At 38.3% G+C, this 19,443-nt stretch overlaps 1 protein-coding gene across 1 annotated transcript in view; it reads left to right on the top strand.

Annotated features, from left to right (window-relative positions):
* Positions 1 to 19,443, top strand: part of OTC (ornithine carbamoyltransferase) — a 138,625-nt gene that overhangs the window by 38,484 nt on the left and 80,698 nt on the right. The window contains exons 3-4 of the mRNA XM_006864278.1: positions 877 to 958; positions 17,070 to 17,157. Of these exons, the coding sequence (XP_006864340.1) occupies positions 877 to 958; positions 17,070 to 17,157 (170 nt within the window). The remainder of the gene's footprint in view (positions 1 to 876; positions 959 to 17,069; positions 17,158 to 19,443) is intronic.

The following is a 19,443-nucleotide window of genomic DNA, read 5'->3' as shown; positions in this document are numbered from 1 at the left end:
GTGCCGTGGAGTCGGTTCCGACTCATAGCGACCCTGTACAGGGTTTCCGAGGCTGTAAATCTTTACGGGAACAGAACGCCTCATCTTTCTCCCGCAGAACAGCTGGTAGTTTCGAACTGCTGACCTTGCGGTTCCCAGCTCGATTCGTAACCACTACGCTACCAGAGCTCCTTCTATTGGGTATAATATACAAGGGGGCTTCGAAAAAAAAAAAGTTTTAGAAAAATTCCATGATCTTTGAATTCCATTTTTTTCATTCATTTTTTGAAACCTTCTCATATAGGTGCATGCATATGCTATTGTTGTTAAGCACTGTTGAGCTGGCTCTGACTCATAGCGACCCTGTACAGGGTTTCTGAGGAGTGACTGGTAGGTTTGAACTGCTGATCTTGCAGTTAGCAGTCTAGTGATTATCCTACAGTTCTACACCAAGACTCCATATGCATTTACATGTTTTTGGTGGTAAAGTATTAATATATAACATAAAATTTCCCATTTTAACCATTTTTACGTGTACAATTCAGTGACATTAATTACATGCACAATGGTGTGCAACCTTCACCATTATCTGGTTCCAAATCTTTTTAGTCACCCCAAACAGAAATCCGATACCCATTAAACAATAACTCCCTCAGGCGCTCGTAATCTCTGATGTACTTTCTAGCTCTCTAAAGTTGCCTATTCATATAGTTCATATAAGTGGGATCATCCAATATTTGTCCTGTTATAACTGACTTGCCTAACTCAACAAGACATTTTTCAGGTCCATCCACATTGTATCAAAGCTTCATTCATTTTTATGTCTGAAACATATTCTATTGCTAAAATATATTGCGGTTCTTACTTTTTTTAAAAATTCTTGTCTTTGCTTTTCAGTATTTGCCTTTATTGCAAGGAAAGTCTTTAGGCATGATTTTTGAAAAAAGAAGTACTCGAACAAGGTTGTCCACAGAAACAGGTGAGTACCCTGACAAACTCACACTTGTGTTCAGGAGGAGGCCTGAGGGTGAGGGCCTGGGGGAAGTAACCTAGTAGGGGAATTGGTCCATCTCTTTAGTAACTACGGCAGGAGTCCTCATGGCGCTGTAGGATAAGTACTGGACTGCTAACCACAAGGTTGGCCGTTCAAACCCACTGGGGGATCCTTGGGAGAAGGATGAGGCTGTCTACTCCCATAAAGATTTAGCCTTGGCACCCTATACAGGGTCATTGTGGTTGGAGTTGACTCAATGGGAGTAGGTGAGTATAGTAACTATGAAGAAAAAACACACACTTAGAGCAGCAGCACCAGCCTCTGAATGTTCCAAATAGCTCTTGATGTTTGGTACAAAATAAAAGTGGGCACAAATGATCAGGCCTAAAATGCAGGTGGGGACAAAATGTGTCTATTTTTCTAACCTGCATACAACTTTTTGTGTGTGCCTGGAAGTGGGGGACATGGTGGGTGCTAACCTGACCACTTTAATTTTGGGCAATCCTCAGTCATTTCATGGTTCTTTGGTCAATGTACCATTTATTCTCCATTTCTTCACAGTACTAGCTCAGTTATGGAGAATGTGAGAATATCTAGGACATCTAAAACTGTGAGTGGGGTCCTTCTATGGTCATCAGAGGACATCATCATCTAATGTCCATGCTGGGACTTCTGTATTCCCACTGGATCTTGGCTATCTTCTACTTGCTACAGGGTTTGCGTCACTCTATTCACAAGAGCTGATACCTCTCAACCTCTTGGTACCTCTCAACCTCTTAGCAGTTCTCCAAGCCATATTTGGCACAGAGATGAAGCAAAGTCATCTTTGCTCTATTGTTCCTTCCCATGCTGGGTATCAGGAAACCCATAATATTTGCTGCACTCTGTCTTAAAAGCAAGACAAAAGGAGTCCTCAAAAAAAAAAAAAAAAAAAAAAAAAGTTAGATTTCCAGCATGTTCCACCACTCAGAAAATAGTGTCAGGGATAGTCATCAGGCATAATGTCAACATTCCATCAGTTTCTATTTTTGTTGCTGGTCCCCTCTTTCCTTCTTTCCCTTCCCATTCTCAGTATTAGAGGCTGGGTGATAAAGCAGCAGGAAAAACTGGCTCTGACTTTCCAGGTATTCTTCTAAATCAAATGTTTGTGCCTAGAGTCCCAGGTTCTGGAGTTCTGTTGTAATCAGGTTCTAGAAACTCAAAATTTCTTCTTTCAACTTATTATCTTTGTCATGAGTTTCAAAAAGCCTATTTTGAAACTTATAGGCCACAAACTGGTTCTTTTCTTTCTCTCTGCAATTTTGCTCTATCAGAACTACTTTGGGTCAATAATATATATAATTGACCAATTCAGCAAATGCATGGGGTTGAGGAGGAACAAACAAAAACACATTGGCTCATTCGTCAGATATCTTCTTCTTCTTAGGTGCCATCGGATCAAGTCTAACTCATAGTGACACTGTGTACAACAAACACTGCCTGGTCCCATACCACCTTCACAATTGTTACAGCCACTGTGCCAATCCATTTCATTGAGGGTCTTCAGCTTTTTCACTGACTCTTTACTTTACCAAGCATGATGTTCTTCTCCAGGTCCCTCCGGTTTATAAGTCCAAAGTATGCGAGACATAGGTTTACCATCCTCTCTTCTATGGAACATTCTAGCTGTACTGCTTCCAACACAGATCAGTTTGTTCTTCTGGCAGTCCATGGTACATTCAATATTCTTCACCAGCACAGTAATTCACTTGCATCAGTTCTTATCCAGTCTTCCTTATTCATTGTCCTGCTTTCCTATGCATATGAGATTGAAAATACCATGGCTTGGGTCAGCTGCACTTTAATCTTGAAAGTGACATATTTGCTTTTTCACACTTTTAAAGACATTAACATTTTAATGATTTGTTCAAGGTAAAATTTAATTTCTTGACTGCTGCTTCCATGGATGTTGATTGTAGAATCAAGTAAGGTGAAATAAAAATCCTTTACAACTTCATTTTTTTGTTTTATCATGATATTGGGTATTGGTCTTTTTGTGAGGATTTTTATGTTGAAGTGTAATCCATACTCAAGTCTGTAGCCTTTGATATCCATCAGTAAGTACTTCAAGTCTTCTTCACTTTCAACAAGCAAGGTTGTACCATCTGCATATCTCAGGTTGTTAATGAATCCTCCTCCGTTCTTGATGCCATGTTCTTCATATAGTCCAGTTTCTCAGATTATTTGCTCAGCATACAGATTGAGTAAATATGGTGAAATGATGCGACTCTGATGCACAAATTTTCTTATTTTAAAACACACATTATCCCCCTGTTCTTTTCAAACCACTGCCTATTGACCCATGTACAGGTTACAAATAAGCACAGTTAAGTGTCCTGGAATTCCCATTCTTCACAATTTTATTCATAATTTGCTATGGACTACACCATTGTGTGATTTCACATAGCCAATGAAACACAGGTAAAATCTTTCTTATATGTTCTGCTTCCAGTTAGGATCCATATAAATAACATCAACAGTGATAGTCTTTCTCTCACTTCCTAATCTGAATCTGGATTGAATTTCTAGCATTTCCCTGTTGGTGTACTGCTACAATCATTTTTGTATTACATTCCACACAAATATGGATCTCTTTCAATTGGTTGGTCAGGTAACTGTCTTCCAAATTTCTTGGCATGAACTGCTGAATCAGTTCATTGAAATATTTCAGTCTATATTCCGTCAGTTCCTGGATCCTTGTTTTTCACTAATGCCTTCTTGGACATCTTCCTTTTTTTTTTTTTTGGTCTTCTTCCTTTAGTAACATTGGTTCTTCATATGGTACTTCCTGAAATGGTGAATGTCAACCAATTCTTCGTGGTACAATGATTGTGTATTCCTTCCATCTTCTTTTGATGCTTCCTATGTTGTTCAGTGTTTTGCCCATAGATGTCTTCACTATTTCAACTCGACTTGAATGTTTTCTTCTTATTTTTCAGCTTAAGAAATGTGAAGTGTATTCTTCCCGTTTTGTTTTCTAACTCCAGGTCTTTGAACATTTGATTATTATACTTTACTTTGTCTTCTCAAGCTGCCTTTTGAAATCTTCTGTTGAGCTTTAACTTCATTATTTCTTCCATTCACTTTATCTACTTTACATACAAGAGCAATTTTCAGAATCTCTTCTAACATCCATTTTGACTTTTCCTTTTCTATCTTAAACAAAAGCATCAGAGCTTTCTAGGACTTGTAAGCATACAACTACTACATACAATTTTTGTTTTGTAAGATTAATAGTGAAATTGGTCAAACGGATAACAAAAATGAAGTTCAAGGAAATTAAATTATTAGAAGGTTCTCCCATTTAATACAAACAGCATCAGGATCCAGATCTTAAGTCTACTGCAATTACTAATGTTCACCCCTTTTACCCTGAGAGAAAGGAAGGAGAAAGAGGGGAAATGTATAATGTGCTGCCTAGTCTTTAAAGTCTTAGGGTGAGAAGATTTTACTTTTTGATGTTGGCTTCTATAAAAGATTACGTTGTCAAATGACATATAGTAAGGAAAAAAGGAATATTTATTCCACGTGATTCTCAAATTTGCTCTTTCTAACACTGTTTTTTTAAATATAAGTTGGGTAGAATTTTGTTTTATTTTATTCTATATATGCATATTTAAGAGCCCTGGTGTTGTAGTGGATTAGGCTTTGGGATGCTCTGTAGGAGAAAGAGGAGGCCTTCTGCTTCGGTAAAGATTTACAGCCTCAGAAACCCTATACAGTACTGCTGTTGGAACTGACTCATTGGCATACAATGACCACTACATATTTACCATTAGTAGTTAAGAAAGGTGATCTTTTTTCTTTTCTTTTTTTTTCTTTTTTGTCTATTTTGACTTTTTATTGTGATTTGGAAAAGGTTGTAAAGCAAATTGGATTTTCATTCAACAATTCATACAGTTTAGTTCATACAACAATTCATACAACAAACATAGGCTTGTTGCTATGACATTTATTCAGGCCCCTACAATGTAATAGCATTCTTACCACTTCCTTTCTGTATTTACTCTTTCTATTCATCCTTCTTTTCTATCTATTCCTTCCTTATAAGGATTATCCAAGAACAATTGCTGTGTTCTTTATTTTTTAAAGAGTGTGTACCTCCCGGGTATTATTGTTTGTTTCATAGGACTGTTCTATTGTTGGTCTGTAAGTTCAGACCCAGTACTGAAATGTGACCAAAAGCCATTGTCTTGGGGGTTCCACCAATCTTTGTCAGAATAGTAAACCTGGTTGTTGTTTTTTTTTTAATTTTGAGTTTTGTTCCACATTTTTTCACTATCTATTCAGGATCGTCTATTGTGATCCTTTTCAGAGCGATCAGTAGTATTAGCTAGTTCTGGTCTCAGAGTAGTGGAGGTTGAGTTTCACGTGGTCCATTTGTCCTTAGGACTAATTGTTTCCATTAGATGGCCACGTACACACTTTGAAGACACCAGTCACTACACAGCAAAGTAGGATGTAGAACATTGACTTGTGAACTATGTTATACCAACAAATTTGATGTTCCCTGCTGCTATAGTCCAAGCCTCTAGGCCAGTAACTCATTCTCTCCAGGTGTTTGGCTATGGCTACGAAGATTACATAGGTGCCCTGGGGACATAATGGATTGTAAACTAGGCTGCTAACCACAAGATCAGTAGTTCGAATTTACCAGGCGCTCCTCAGAAGAAAGATGAGGCTTTCTGCTCCCATAAAGATTTATAGCTTTGGAAACCTCATATAGGGTCACTATGAATCACAACTGACTCCACGGCACACAACCACCACCACCACCACCACCACCAAGATTACATGGAAAGGTGATTTCTTCCTTCCTTCCTTTCTTTTTATTCTTTCTTTTTTAAAAAAATTGTGATTCAGAAGAAGATATGCAATTAGTGATATCATTGCTAATGTCAGATAGATCTTGGATGAAAGCAGAAAATACCAGAAAGATGCTTACTTGTGCTTTATTGACTATACAAAGGCTTTTAATTGTGTGGATCATGACAAGCTATTAATAACTTTACAAAGAATAGGGATTCCAGAACACTTAATTGTACTCATGAAGAATCTGTACATAGAACAAGAGGCAATCATTTGAATAGAATAAGGGGACACTGAATGGTTTAAATCAGAAGAGGTGTGCACCAGGGTTGTATTCTTTTACCATACTTGTTCAACCTGTATACTGAGCAAATAATCTGAGAAAGTGGATTATATGAAGAAGAGCATGACATTGGGATTGAAGGAAGACTCATTAACAATCTGTGGTATGCAGATGATACAACCTTGCTAGCTGAAAGGGAAGAGGGCTTAAAATACTTATTGATGAAGATCATAGACTTTAGCCTTCAGTATGTGTTGCACCTCAGTGTAAAGAAAACAAAAATCCTCACAACTGGACCAATATAAATCACATCATAATAAATGGGGAAAAATTGAACTTGTCAGAGACTTCATTTTGCTTGGATTCACAATCAACACTTATAGAAGTGGCAGTCAAGAATTAAAATGAAGTATTGCGTTAGGGAAATCTGCTGCACAACACCTCTTGGAAGTGTCAGTTTGAGGACTAACTAAGGTGTGTCTGACTCAAGTCATGGTATTTTCAGTAACCTCATATGCATGTGAAAGTTGGACAGTGAACAAGAAAGATTGTATAGGAATTGATGCATTTGAGTTATGGTGTTGGAGTAGATTATTGAAAGTACCATGGACTGCCAGAAGAACAAACTAATCTGTGTTGAAAGAAATACAGCTAGAATACTCCTTAGATGTCCGGATGGCAAGACTTTGTCTCTCATACTTAAGACATGTTATCAGGAGGGACCAGTCCCTGGAGAAGGACATCATGCTTGATAAAGTGGAAGATTTGTGAGAAAGAGGAAGACCCCCAAGGAGATGGATTGGCACAGTTGCAGCAGCAGTGGTTTTTAGCAGAGAAACAATTGTGAGAATGGTGTAGGACCAGGCAATGTTTCGTTCTGTTGTGTATAGGCTTGTGTGACTTTGGGCAGAAGACTTGGTTGCAGTGTGGGGTGCCTTCAGGCACTTAATGGGGTGGGGATGGGGCACTAGTTTTACTGACCTGAATGTCTTCAGGCTGAGGTTTATGGTGGAGTGGTGTGTCCTGTGGGCATTTGTCAGCAGACCTAAAAGAACTTTGTAACATTGGCTGGGCAGAGAGAGGCCTGTGTGTGGGCACTGTTAAGGAGAGGCTATCCTGATAAGAACAACGGTGCCCTGAGCATTTCTGACCCTGAATTGAAACCTGCTATCTTTCCTAAGTTCTGGTGTGGTGTTATGGGATAAAGCACTGGACAGCAAGGTCAGTTTGAACCATAAGGTTGACAGTTCAAACTCATCAGCCGCTCCTTGGAAACCCTATACAAGTTCTCTATGAGTCAGAACTGATTTGACAGCATTTAACAACAACAATCTTTCCTAATAAACCCAACAATTATAGTGTCTGAGTTCTATGTGGCCATTTCTATGAATTATTGATCCTACATGAGAACTAGAGTGCCATGGGAGGGATGGTTGATAACATTTTTTGTAGGTGTAGTCCTGTTCACTCACCCATACCTGTTAGCTTGCAGATCTGCCTATGTTTCCACTGGTAGATTATTGCTTGTTACTAATGATATTGCAGGATTATGTATGTAATAGTATTGTCCTTTGCTGTGTGTAACTCTTATGCACCTCTCAGTGCCTCTCTTTGCCTTAGTGATAGTGTGCTGATCTCCGCATTATTGTACGTTGTCTTTCCCTTTACCCAAATTAATATGTATTTGCTATCTGGTTAGTGATTTTTCCTTCTTCTCCACCTTGTTTCTATGGTAACTATCAAAGAATGTTTATGTCTATAGTTACATCTTTATTTGACTTGTTATAATAGTGGTCTCATACAATATTTGTTCTTTTGTGACTTATTTCATTCAGCATAATGCCCTCTATGTTCGTCAATGTTATGTTTTGCAGAATTTTTAGTACTGTTTAATGTTGTATAGTGTTCATGTACCATAGTTTGTTTAGCGTAGTGGTTACGAATCGGGTTGCGAACCTCAAGGTCAGCAGTTTGAAACTACCAGCTGTTCCGTGGGACAAAGATGAGGCTTTCTGCTCCCTTAAAGAATTTCCAGCCTTGGAAACCCTGTACAGGTTCACTATAAGTTGGAGTCCTGTTGTGGCACTGTGGGTTAATGCGCTAGACTGAAAAGCTGTTTGATCTGCAAGGTTGGCAGTTCAAGCTCACCAGCTGCTCCTATACAAGGTCACTATGGGTTGGAACTGACTCAACGGCACTTAACAACAACATTCATGGGTGCTTAAGTTGTGTTTATCTCTTTGCAATTGTGAATGATGCTATCATGAACATGGGTGTGCATGTATCTATTCATGTTCCAGCTCTTATTTCTCTAGCTGTATACCTAGTAGTGGAATTGCTGGATCAAATGGATCAAATGAGGATTTCATCGTGTGTGTTGGCTACCTGAATATCTTCTTTGGTGAAGTGTTTTTTGTCTTCTGTGCAGTTTTAAATTATGTTGTTTATCTTTTTGTTGTTGAGGTAAAACAGGTGGTCTTTTTCAAAGTCAGTCAAAAATATTAATCCATAGAAATTTCTCATTTTTAAGTTTTTTTCTTAATTAATGGTGTTTTGTACCATTTTTGTCTGTTCAAACGTCCTGATCAGTTTCACCTTTTACATGTAATGTAAAATGTTAAGCTATTAATAAAAGAAAGAACTAAGATGTAATAAGTTTTTTGGGGGGCATACCCTGTGCCAAGTTCACTACTTAAATATACATGGATTATCTGATACAATACATAAGAGAAGGAACATGATTGTACAAACTCATGAGTGACAGATTATTCCTCATTATCCTTAATGAATACATGAGTCTAATTGAACATGGCATCCTGCCAGACTCAACAGTAGGAGAATCAGTGAGATTAAGTCTTAAATGCTTACAGAAACAGTAAACCCAACCCCAAACATGGTCGAACATTTCCTTTGGGTGCACATGTATCTTAATAGTTGTCACTTGGTACCAATTTTTTTTTTAAATCAAAACCTGTTACATTTGTGTTTACATTGAAAATAAGTGTGATAAGTGTCTGTTATTGCCCCAGAGTTGTACCAGACTCTGGGATGAGGTGTTCTTCATGGGATAGTCCTTGAGTATTCCAGTTAGTTCTTCCAGTTATCTCAAAAAATAGAATAAAATTCTTCACCCAACTTAAGCCATATTGTTGGTTGTTGTTGCTGTTAAGTGCTGTCAAGTCAGTTCTGACTCACAGCAATCCTGTATAGGTTTTCCAAGGAGCCACTTGTGGTCAGCAGTCCAGTGCTTATTCTACAGTGCCACACCAAGACTCCTATTGATTGTTTATTGTTGTTGTTAAGTGCCGTCAAGTAGGTTCCGACTCATAGCGACCTGAGAAATGACTGGTAAGCTTGAACTGCCCACCTTGTGGTTCAAAGTGACTTTGCAGTCCAGTTCATTAGCCCACAGTGCCACACCAATTTGTTGTTGTTGTTAAGAGCCGTCGAGTCGACTCTGACCCATAGTGATCCTGTATAGGGTTTCTGAGGAGCAGCTGGTGAGCTTGAACCACCAACCTTGCAGTTCAAATGGCTTTACAGTCTGGTGTATTAACCCACAGCATTACACCAGTTTAGGTAACATTATTTTTCAACATCTAACACACCTACAGAAAAGTGCATAAATCATTAAGTATATAATTCAATGAATTTTTACAAAGTCAACACATGCATGTAACAAATACCCAGGCAGAGAAGCAACATTAATAGTACCCTAGAAGCCTCCCCTGCCTTGTCCCCTTTCAGTTACTACTCCACCATTCAAAGGAAACCATTGTCCTGGCTCGTAACATCATAGATGAGTTTTGTTTTTATGTAGATGGAATCATTCAGCATGTGTTCTTTTGTATCTGGCTGCTTTCCCTCAGCATTGTGTTCCTAAGATATATTGAGGTCAGTGTATGTAGTTGTATATTATTTATTCCTCACCCAGTCTGTCTTTGCCTGGTTGACAAACCTTAAAATTCTCCTGTGTGTTTACTGATGATTATATTCTTTTACTGCAAATTAACTGAGTAGATAGACAGACACATTTATTAATCTTGGTAAGTGCAGTTGTTATTGTTAAGTGCTGTCGAGTTGATTCCAACACATAGTGACAATGTGTAGGGTTTCTGAGGAGCAGCTAGTGGGTTTGAACTGCTGAGCTTGTGGTTCGCAGTCCAGTGCTGATCCTACAGCACCACACCAGAAATCCAGTAAGTGCAGTAGCTGATAGAAAATACACAGGGCCTCCTAAGAGACATTCCTTTTCATGATTTAAAGTTTGGTATTTAATGTTCAAGGTGGAATAGAAACTTTTCACAGATGTCAATATAAAAATCACGATATTATTTTTCAGGTCTGAGCGCCAATCATACATAGGTTAACAGCTACTAAGCCCTCTAATCCCTCATATTTCCAGTGAATGGATTTTATTTGTAGCCTTTCTTCCAAAACTTACAGGTATCTGTGGGAAAATTAAAGACTAACATAAGATTTACTTGTGTTTTCCAAATCAGAAATGAACAGAACAGAAAGTTTGATGTAAAAATATCTGATATATAATTAGTTCAATGGATTTATGGAACATGGGAACATCAGTCTCCATGACCCTGAGACCATAAGAACTAAATGGTCTACCACTGTCAAATGTTTTGAAAGGGGTCACATTAGAAGATCTTGGATAGAGTGGGAGAAAAATGTGAAACAAAACTCAAAATCATAAAAACAAACAAACAAAAAAACAGAAAAGCATTGGACTTAGTTTTCAGAAAGAGACTAGAAAAATCCAAGACTATGTTCCTCAGTCACCCTTCATGTTTGGACCTGAACTCATCTTCATGGCTCAGTTTTCAGCCAAGTGGTAGATAGGCGTATGGGAGGAAGGGAGGACAACAGCACTAGTAAGGTATGCTAACTATGGAATGGTCAACCACTCAAGATAAAAAGGGCAACATTTACCTAAGGACAAAGTACAGATGGGTTGGGAAGAAGAATGAAATGGAAACAAGAATCATAAGAAGGAAATGGGATAACTGATGTTACATGGAAGGGATTGCGATCATTGAAATGAAAACTATGATTTGTTTAATGTAAAACTGATAATCTGCTCTGTCAATTCACAAAATTCATAATAAAAAGATTTTTTAATCTGATAAAAAAAAAGTTCAAATTGAACAGATTAAAACAGACATACCTGGATTAAGGGTGAAGAGAGAGTGGAGTCCCATTCTTCTGTCCTCCTCTCCTCAGCAATGGCATTCCCCAGAATCACTTATTGCCATCAAGGCGTAATAAACTAGTGAATGGACAACCAATTTTTTGGACTGGGGTCTGGAGCATCTTTGTTAAATCACTGACCAAAATTACAGAGCCAATTTCTTCCCAAAGGCAATGTTCCCTCCTCTATTTCAAGAGAGTTGAAGCCTTGGACTCTTACTTGTTAACATTCTCTCTGACCCCTATTCCTAACCCTACCTCAGAAGTGAATCTTTTTCATTTCATAAACAGGAAAATGAAAGAGCAACAGGTTAACCCTGTGATATTAGACAAAACTGACTTGTTGTTAAATAAAGAGTATAATGGACTTCCAGCAAAATGGTGGACTAGGCAAATGCACTACACGGACCTTCTACAACAAAAATACAGGAGACCAAATTAAACAGATACAGATGAAAATCCTGGCACCATGAACTTCAGAAGAAAGATTAGAGGAGTGGATTGAGTGCTTGCTGGGAGGAGAGGCTGAGCAGCGACAGCTAAAGCTAGACTTGACTGCTGAACAGACAGCCAGACACAGCATGATTATCTTGTAAGCAGCTTTGGCAACAGAGGGTGGTCTGGCAAAGCTGGTTAACACTGATGACAGGAAAGGTGCAATTCCTTTTTTAACCCCATGCTACCCTGGTAACCGAAAGTATAGCCAGCCCCCACCCTTGTCCATCCTGAATGGGGACCGTGATATCAGGGAGTATGGAGTCACAAGGTTGGGGCCACACTAGTGTGAGGCGGAAGCTAGCTATGCCGCCAGACCTACAGAACCTGTAGAGCCACTAGACAAGTATCTAACCAGTCACTCTACCCCTAGTTACCCTGTGGTTTAAACAGACACTGAAACCAACCCCATCAAGGGCCTCCATGATTGGGTCTCCAGATTGAGTGCCCTGAACTGAATGGAGTCGATATGAACTCCATCTAGGTCCAGGAACTCCACTGTGGCATCCCTAAAACACCCACCTAGTGAGGTCCTCGACTTGCAGGAGTCTCCCAGTTTTCTCCTCTCCTGGTTCTACAGCTGTACTTTTTTTTTTTGTTTGTTTTTGTTGTTTCATTGATTTTGTTTGCTTATTCTTTCTCTATCTTCTTCTCTTTCTATTCCATGAATTTCATCCTATCTCCACTTTTGCGTTTACTTCTTTTCTTCTGTTTCTCATTGCCCCTCTTCTGTGTTTCCCTTGTGATTTTTTTTTACTATTCCCTATTCTCTTTACTCTTTTCATCTTTCCACTCCTGGCTTTTCCAAGTGTTTTTTTTTTTTTTTTTTTAATTTAAATTCTTCCTTTTATTTTTACTTATTTTTCTCTTCTGTAGCTCCATTTCGCTGTCCCTGTTTTGTATTTATAGTCATTATATTCTTTTTGTCTGGTTGTTATCTGCTTTTATTTCTTTTTTCTGTTTATTATTTTCTCTTTTCATTGTTTATTCCTTATTTGTTTACTCTATTTTGTTTCTTGCATATGTGTATGTGTAGAGGGGTTTTCTCTTTACCACCTGACAGGAGATAGCAACCTTGCCATATCGCCCAGCCAGAACCATACCTTATGTAACCCCACCCACTGGGCTACATAAACAAACACCAGCTCCTATATCACCTGATCTGGTAGCATAGGGGTTACGAATCGAGCTGCAAACTACCAGATGTTCCGCGGTAGAAAGATGAGGCTTTCTGCTCCCGGAAAGATTTACAGCCTCGAAAAACCTGTATAGGGTCGCTGTGAGTCGGAACAGATTCCACGGCACATAACAACAACAACAACATATCACCTGATCAAGGATAGACAGCAGCCAAAGCCAGGCCAAACCAGCAAAAACAGGTGTGTGAACAGTGAATGAGAATGGTGTACACACTTCCAGTCTCTCACTACATTCACAGGATACAATTGGTGAGTGCCTAAGAACATAGCAACATACAGTCATCAATTAAATAGAAAAATGGCAACAACACAATGCCCGGGACACAACACAATTTTAGCTCACATGAAGAAACAAGAGAGAATGACTCAAACTTACCAAGATGCAGAGTCAGAAGACATTTCTGAGGAAAAAAGGGTAATGGAACTAACTAAATAAGAATGAAAAAGAATGGTGTTTCAGTAAACTCAGAGGATTGACAGAAAAGTCAAGGAAAGCAAGGACACAACAAAAATTTTAGAAGAATTCAGGAAAATACTACAAGAACAAACAGCCCAAAAAAAAAAAAAAATATATATATATACAGATTTTTGAAATAATGCAAAACCTGCAACTAGAAATCCAGAAGATTAATACTAGGATTTTCAGAAATAGTACATTAAAAGGGCAAAGCAATTTGATTTGAAGCAATAGAAGTTTTGAAACAATAGAAGCCCAAATTAGTGAGCTTGAAAATAAATCTCTCAATACTGTATGTTAGAAAATTAGAGTTGTCCAAACTATGAATGTTTACCTTCCCTGCTTTATTTCTCTTATAGCACGAATTAGCATCCAGTGCATAATATCTAATATATTTAATTTATTACCTGTATTTCTCTAGTTAACTTCATGCAGGCATAGACTTGTATCTTATTTACAATGTTTTCCCAGAACATAGAACAGTGCCAGGAGCATATTTGTAGAATGAATGAATGAATTTGAGAATCATGCTGTAAGGCCTGAACCTACTGTAATCACTCAACTGAGTTGACGTGGATTCCTCACCCCACCCTCTCAAATTGGTTCAGCTGTTGAAACTGGCGAGCACATATACCAAGAGGATAGTGAAAGGTTTATTACTGACCTAATGGGGCTTTCTGGAGAGCACAGATCTGGCACCTAAGCTGATCTGAACATAATTTTAGAGAACTGGGAAATGAGATTGATTGAGGGTTTTATTGGAGTTAGGGGTGGGACTAGGATGAAGGTTCCCATATAGGGGCAGAACTTATATGGTTTGACTCTCCTACTGATGCCAAAGGAGGGTTTACTGTTCAGCTTGCTCAGATGTAGAATAGAAAGGGATGGGAAATGGTGAGCCTAAAAGCTGCTAGCAGTCACACGTCTAAAGTGGAGTCAGACTTATTACCAGACCTAAAGCTAGTAGGACGATTTGAGTGTTTCGTATTCTGAGATTTCTCTGATTCTATCTGGGACCAAAAACATCATACTTGCAAGGGATCTTAGGGTTCTGTAAAAACTGCCTTTTTGTCTAGATGAAAAAGACTGATTCCAGTTCTACTACATTGTCCTGTCTCTATATCACAGTATAATTTGACATAAGGCCTGGCTCCTCTATGGCAAGGTCTGGGGCAATAGGGACTTAAAAACAATCCTGCACCATTTTTTAGATCCTTCGACTCTTCAATTCCTTGTCCATGCAATGCTGATAATAATATTTACTGTGTACTTTGTCAGAGTGAGGGATTCAGTGGAAGAATGTTTACCAAGTGCCAGCACATGGCAGTGCTTTGTAAATTGTTATTGTTAGAGTCATAACATGGTGACCTCTAGCTAGAAACCATTTGGTCTGGGCATATTTAAGAGGACACTTAAAAGTATAAATTGGATAGACTATAATTATTTCTTTTTATACTGTAGCAGAAATGAAGATTACATTTCATTGTGGGTTTTTTTATTTTTACATATTGATATTTTCAAATAAATAGCCAAGTAGAAAGATGAGTATAATGATCATTCTAGCATTCTTTGACATTGATCTAGCATGCTAATATGTTGGCTTCTTTGATTCATCTCTCTATATTTTGTTTCTGAAGTATTTAAAAAATAAACTTATAATGACATTTAATTTCTAAATACACCAGCATGCATTATTTTTTTGTAAAACGATATTTTCCTATTAGCAGCAATATCATGATGCTGTTTCTGTAAGTGCCATTGAGTCAGTTCCAACTCATAGCGACCCTGTACATCCAATGAGTAGCTGGTGGGTTTGAACTGCCAACATTTTGCCAAACAGTGCTGATCCTACAGCACCAAATCAGCACTCAATCATGATTGCTCTTCCTTAAAAGGTTTCCCACTGCCAGTGAGTCAAGTCTGACTTCTACCAATCACATCTCACAAAAGTAATAATTTCTTAAAATCATTTAATGCAAGTCCATATTCAAATGGTGTTATTCAAATTGTGTTAAGGTTTGGGTAGGATATTTGAAGAAACCATAGGTCCATTCTCCTTCACAGTTCACCTTGCCTCTTCCTTCCTTCATCTTGCCAATTCACCATATGATTCACCGTTTCCTCCCTTTTCATGAAAAACAGGTGGGATTAGCAAAATGTGGTTATGGTTGTTGTTGCCAAGTGCCGTCGAGTTCGTTCCGACTCATAGAGAACCTGTATAGAGTTTCCAAGGAGTAGCTGATGGGTTTGAATCACCAACCTTATGGTTCACAGTCCGGTGATTATCCCAAAAGAGCAATCAGGCATATTACAATAAGTAGGAAAAAAGTAATGTTTTCCAAATTCCTCAGGTAAGTCACTATCTTGTAATTAAGTTTATTTGCTTTTTCACTACAAGAAGAAGCCTGTCCATTGAATTGGCTTCAAATGAGATGGTAACATGCTGATTGTGTACCATCATGGCCCATAACTTTGCCCCAAGACTTATGATACAAGGGCTCTTTTGCCTAAAAACTTTAGCTGTGGTTTGGGGCAGACACGTCTGTGAGTCAGCCTCCTCAGACCGATGGCACTTACTGGGGTGCGAGTCATATCCATCTATCTACTCAGGTATTTGCAATAATATCATATTCAAATGATGGTAAGGATAATATGCCTAATTTTGTCTTGGTTGGAGGATATAAAAAGTTGAATAATCCATTGACCTTTGCTGACTCGTGGGGACCTGAAAACTCCATCTCAATGTTCATTTTACTTTCAAGCTTTTTAATTAAGGCATAAATTAAAATAGTAAAGTATACAGATCTTAAGTGTACAGTTCAGTCAGCCCTTACCAAGATAGGAAACATTTCCATTATCCCAGATTTTCCTAATGCCCTTTCTGAAGCAACCCCTGTTTTGATTTCTGCCAATCTAGGCTAATTTTGCCTGTTCTAGAACTTCATATAATTGGAATCAAATGGTATCTACTCTTTTATAGATGATTTATTTTGTTCACTGCAATGTCTGTAAAATGTATTCGTGTTGTTGAATATATTAGTAATTGGTTCCTTCTTATTGCTTATTTATATTCATGAAATCTATGATATCCCATATTTATACTACAGGGTTTTTTCCATTCTTCTTATTGTAAATCATTATATAGTTAAATAGTCAAAGCCAAGCAAAAGGGCACAAGGTCCCATTACCACAAAGTTCTTAGCAGGAGTAGAGTAATGGGCACACACCTGATGTAGGCTGCTTGTGCACAAAATTTCCGCTAGGGAGTTTCAAACAGGTTGTGGACAAATTCCATTATCTTTTCATTCCATTTTCCAACAAAATTTTTGAAACCCTCTAGTTTTTACTGTTGTTGTTAAGTGTCATGAAGTGAGTTCCAATTCATAACTCCCCTGTATAGGGTTTAAGGTTTTAAATCTTTTTACAGGAATAGAAAGCCTCATCTGTCCCCTGCAGAGTGGCTGGTGGGCTCGAGATGTTGACCCTGAGGGAATCCCCTCGTATTTCCCTCAATTCCTCATTTTGCTTTGCTTGTGAATTCCTTATCAGAGAGGTTGGACAGCTTTAAAGGTTTTTTTCAATATTTCTTTTTCTATCTTTCTTTCCTTACAGGCTTTGCACTTCTGGGAGGACATCCTTGCTTTCTTACCACACAAGATATTCATTTGGGTGTAAATGAAAGCCTTACAGACACAGCCCGGTTTGTAAATTTTTCTTTTCTTCAAAGCCTATTTCAGAATCTAGTGGGTGTACATCAAAAAGACAATAGACTTTTCTTTCAATAATAGGTTTCTCTCTCAGTACCCTTTGTACCATTCTCACATTTCCCTTGCTCTCTTTACCTGATATTCTGAATGTCTCTCCATCCTCCAGCATCTTTCCATGCATTAAGATAGGTTTTGTTTTTGTTTTCTTAGCTACTTTAAGCATCAGTCCCAAATCTAATACTCAGAGTTCTTTACCAGATCAAAGTTCTATTATACCATTCTGAAGTTAGGGGAATTTATATACACTCAAGAATAATGTACATGTTTATACTGGAGAAAATGGAGGTCCAGGGAAATTGACTTGTTCAATAACTCATAACTAGTTAGTATCAGAGCATTTGATAATATTAATAGCTCACATTTATGGAGCATTTACTGTATTGCAGACATCGTTATAAGTGTTTTACTCATTTAATCCTTACAACAAACAACCCAGACAGTTTGGCATAAAGAGGTGAAACAATTTAGTTAGGTGATGTACTAGCTGTTATAACACAGAATCTCAAAATGTCACTGGTTTGACACAGTGCAGATGTTTCTGATTGGTGAGAGTGAAAAAGAGAAATTATTTATGAGATTGTTCAGGGACTCTGGCCGAGAGTGGTGCTGCCATCTTTGACACATGGCCTCTCAGGTCATCCTGGGTGTCAACATCCAGTCAGGAACCAGGGGAGGAGAACATAGAAAAAGCATACATGCTTCAAAGCCGCCTTAGCAGTGAAGTGGCATGCATCTTTTCCATTCACGTTTCATTGCTAAGAACTAGTCAGTCACCCTAGCTAGATGAAAGAGGAGTTGGGAAAAGACTGATAACCACTCTACTTTATGAAAGACTGAAGCATAACCCTTCTGACTCCCCATGCAATACTGTAACCATTATGTTACATTAGGCTGAGAAATTCAGAACAAATGTCTTTGCTAAATATTTTGCCATCGGGTAGGGAAAATGAATGATTTTGTCTGACAACATTATATGCAACAAAGTAACTGCTTGCAGACACTGTCTGCTTCTTACTTCTTATGATAGCCACCCTTTTGTTGTTGTTGTTAAATGCCTTCAAGTCGTTTCCAACTCATAGAGACCCTGTATAGATTTTTTGAGGAGTGGTGGTTTTGAACTGCTGACCTTGTGGTTCACAGTCCAGTGCTGATCCTATAGCGCCACACTAGGATGTATTAAAATCTCCACCTCATGTGAGTTGCTGAAGCGATTTCCAATAATTTGTCCTTAAACCTTTTTGTTATGAAGTTCAGAAAGGGCATTGTTGGTAATAAGAAAAAATGTTGTGTTCATTTTCTGATGCAAGGGACAAAAATAATAAACACAAATGAGCTTTTCTTTAAAATGTTCTGCCACTGACTGTATTATATTTGTCTAATAATTCAACTAGGATTATATTTGTCCATAAAAGTAAAATATACTTTATTCCAGAGCAAATATTACAAACAAAGCTAAGGAATGAAACTGGGATACAGCCAGGAGTGAAGGCTCAGTGCGTATCATCCACATAAGACCAGATGAATGATGAAAAATTAATCATGTGTGAACTAGTGGTTAGAAAAGTGTGTATCTACCCAGTTGGAGCATCCAAAAAAGAGTTTAAGAGCACACATTGGCAGCCAGATAGGGATCAGGGTGTAAAAAGCAATGGAAATGACAAGTCCCCAAAGCAAGAGACAAATAGTCAATCATGTGTCAAAAACTGAAGATGAATATAAACATGTTCTTTTCCATGCTTGCTCTCCATACAATGATCCCCAGTCCAAGCCCTCATTTAGAGGAGTTCTACATAAATCCTGAGGGGGGAATTATTCTCACAAGTGCCAACATGATTGAAACATTTTGAGTCCATATAATTAGTTTCACTTCTTCATGGATATATGGGTATACATGATTGAATCCATATAATTCCTTCCAATCATTCCATCTTTCCATTTCATCCCAAAGACGCTGATGAAATTAATAGCAATTCCTTAAAGATTGTCCATGATGGGGCTTTTATGTTATTATCTCTTCTTGTTGTTGTTAGGTGCCATTGAGTCGGTACCGACTCATATAGACCCTATGTACAACAGAACGAAACACTGCCTGGTCCTGGGTGAACCTCACAGTTGTTGCCACGCTTGAGCCCACTGATACTGCCACTTTGCCAATCCATCTCTCTGGGGATCTTCCTCTTTTTCTCTGACCCTCCACCTTACCAAACATAATATCCCTC

Source organism: Chrysochloris asiatica, unplaced genomic scaffold (assembly GCF_000296735.1).
Source record: "Chrysochloris asiatica unplaced genomic scaffold, ChrAsi1.0 scaffold00062, whole genome shotgun sequence".
Taxonomy (NCBI): Eukaryota; Metazoa; Chordata; class Mammalia; order Afrosoricida; family Chrysochloridae; genus Chrysochloris; species Chrysochloris asiatica.
The sequence above is the reverse complement of the archived record's forward strand: the minus strand, read 5'-3'. Positions and strand labels throughout refer to the sequence as shown.